Consider the following 3,275-nt stretch of genomic DNA (forward strand, 5'->3'; position numbering starts at 1 on the left):
TAATAGATATAAAAAAATTCTCCTTTAATGACAATTAAAAAAGAAAAAATTGACGTAAAATGATACAAAATGACAAAAGTGCCCTCACCTGTAATAATTTAATGCAAGAAAATGATTATGTAATGAAAACAAGAAAGTCTTCATGAATTGACTGTACAAGTCAAATTACAAAATGTCACTCTCAAAAGAGTTTTAACTTCTACAAAAATTTGTTAAGAGTCCATTAAAATTAAGTTCTATAAAATTTTTCTCTCGTCAGATAAAATAATAATCCGATGAGATTATGTCAAAATTATTATCGTTATCCTGCCAACTAGATAGATTCCTGAATGTCACTCTCTAGTTTCCATCGAAGAAACAGTAGCCTGGAGATATGGTTTGTTTCCAAAAATACTTGGACTAGATTTTTCATATTTTAAATTTCTATCCAGAAATGTGTATAGAGAAGTCACATGGGGATTCCTCAGTAAAGATAGGACACGTAAAAGAATAAAATGAAATTATTGAAACCAGAAAAAGGTATTTAGTACCAAAAATACAACAACATGCTCCTGGTTATGCATTCCTCTTCAAGAAAAAGTTTCTACTTCTTTTCCCCCTTTTTTTTTTCAAAAATAAAATAAAAATTAAAAAGTAAAGCTGCTTAATTCCTCGTCTTTCACCATGGAAAAAAAAAAAAGAGACCATGAAAAAGGGCTTTTCCAGTTTACTATCCATTGTCAGTAACTTTGAGAAAAATGTTCTTTTATCACATTTTTTTTAATGAATAAACTGAGTCACACAAAATATGAAATAGAGAGTAATAATATATTTGGATATTATGATAGTTCTTCTTTTTTTTTTTTGATACACACAAGAGCAAGCTGAGCTTTTTTTTTTTGAAAAATACTAAAACACAAATATATAATCCTCCTATACAAATGTCTTTCTCTCTCTTCACTCCTAACAAAATACAATTCAAATCCTTCACAACTCTCCTAGCAAAAGGTTCTCCAAAACAAACAAAAAAATAAAAAGGTAAATAATGACAGACAAAACCAAATGACAACTAACATATACCTCTCTGTCTGTCTTCCATGAACTGAATCTTTCAAGCACTTTCACTCCATCACACTAGAGAAATTTTAAAACCTGCAACAACCAATTCAATGCCCATTGTGATGATAAGGTATAGATAATGACAAATTCAACTATGAAAAAAGTTCAGCATTTGATTAATGTGTGTATAAAAATACTAATTAAAAAAGGACCCACCAATCTTATAGATTTTACTGAGAATTGTTTGGATCATCTTCGTCGCTATCTGTAGGTTGTTGTTGTTGTTGTTGTTGCTGGTGATGATCCAATGAGTGGCTTTGTTGATGATCCGAATTCATATTCAATCCACCTCTTGAATATGCATTAAGAGCGGCTAACATGCCTAAATTAGTTTCGGCCATTCCAAGCCCAAGATGTTGAGATGGTTGTTGTTGCTGCATTAGCATTGAGCCTAGTTGCAATGGGTTTCCTCTTCCACTTTGAAATTCTAGATTTGGTGGGATGTTAAACCTAGGCATGAAATGTAATGGTGTGTTTGAGCTACCCATAGGGAACGGCCACATTTGAGACTCCAGTGTTGTAGTTCCTGATGTACTTGCCATCGGAGCGGATAAAGTTTGTCCGCTAGTGACCGGCAGCATCCAGAACGGGCTGCCGCCGGTAGTTCCGCTTGTGGGCGGTGGTGCCACCGCCCATAACCCAGTAGCTGGTATCACGTTAGTATGCCGAAGCATATTAGAGGAGGGTCCAGCTACACCTTCTTGGGAATTAGGCTTATTAGGCAATTGCGGTGAATTTCCTTTGAATTGCTTATTCGAAGGGGAACTAGATCCTCCAGAAGCTTCTCCTTGTTGATTACTTGAACCTTCCTCTTTGAACAAATCCTCTCGGTATCTTTTCCGTAGGTAATTATCCGCTCCCTCTTGTCCACCTACACCTCCACCATCTCCGCTGCTACCGCCGCCGCCGCCGCCTCCAGGTATTGATTCAGCGATTGGATTTTGCGTCAGGAGGTGAGTATTATGATGAAACCCTAGCATTTGCGAGAATCCTTCTTCAAAAGGATGAGGGGTTTGATGAGCAGCGGCTAAAGCTAAAGCGCTGTGAAAAGAATGAGGAGCTGACTTAGAAGGAGGAGCTGAGAGAGTAGAGCCGCTGCTACGGAGGGATATGTTTAGCGTTGAGAAGTTGGCTGGGATGGTGCCGGTGCCAGTGGCAGCTATGATGGCTGGCTCGGCTTGCTGTAATAGCCATTCGATTGTTTCTCCGTCGGACTTATGGCCTAATTCTCTGGTCAATTGAAAAACCCTAGCTGCACATGCGGCTGGCATTCGGATGCGCCGCCCTCTCCCGTCAACTTTGGTGTGCCGATCCTTTGTTTGTCGCTTCGGTGGTGGCTGCTGCGGCTGCACAGGTTGTGTTTGTTGTATTGCCAGCTGAGATTTCTTATTTGGGTCAACTAAGGTGTCCGATCTAGTGGCAATTGCAAGAGAAGCGTCCACTAGATGAGGTGGCTGCGGTGGAGTAGGAGATGAAGTAGAAGGAGAAGCATTAGTAGCAGAATTAGTAATTGGAGCTTGTGCATTAGGCTGTATAGAAATAGAGGTCATAAAAGGTACAGATGATCTCCCATGTTGTTGTTGAAGCTGCTGCTGCTGCTGGTGGTGATGGTGCTGAGAGAGTAGCTGGTACTGATGCTGTTGCTGGTGGTGTAGAGGTGGAGAAGGTGTGGTGTTATTGGTGGTAGTTTGTTGTTTACTATTGCTATTAGTATTGTTGTTTTGTAAATCAGTGAGTTCCATAATTTTGGGTTTTTTTAGGGGAGAGAGAGAGAGAGAGAAAGTGTGGTGGCCTGGACCTGGGTTGGAATGTGGGGGTGGGTGGGGTAATCAAGAATTTTGTTGGTGGGTTCAAGAAAACTGATGTATCTTTATCTGCCTTTTATTTTTTTCCCCCTTTCTTCTGTCTGATGATTTGTTTTCTAACTTCTCAACCCCATCTCCATCTCTTCTCTTCTTCCAAACTCAAAAATAAAGAGAAAGAAAAGTAAAAAATTCTTTAAAAAATAAAATCTTTATAATAGTATAAGAACAGAAAATAAGGTGGGGGCTAACTTGAAGTAAGAGTTATTGTGGGGTTCATTAGTTTTTTTTCTTTCTGATTCACTCTTGTTTTCTTCCCAGTGAGAAATAACAACAGAGAGTGAGAGAGAGAGAGAGAGAAGCAGATGAGGACCT

General features: G+C 39.0%; 1 protein-coding gene across 1 annotated transcript; it reads right to left on the minus strand.

Moving 5' to 3' along the window:
• Positions 1–835: 835 nt before the first annotated feature.
• On the minus strand, positions 836–3,275 carry TCP11 (TCP transcription factor 11). Its single transcript, NM_001247902.2, is given in 2 exon segments — positions 836–1,131; positions 1,255–3,275. A coding segment is annotated over 1 exon segment (1,572 nt). The 5' UTR covers positions 2,841–3,275; the 3' UTR covers positions 836–1,131; positions 1,255–1,268.

This window comes from Solanum lycopersicum, chromosome 1 (assembly GCF_036512215.1).
Source record: "Solanum lycopersicum chromosome 1, SLM_r2.1".
Lineage (NCBI taxonomy): Eukaryota > Viridiplantae > Streptophyta > Magnoliopsida > Solanales > Solanaceae > Solanum > Solanum lycopersicum.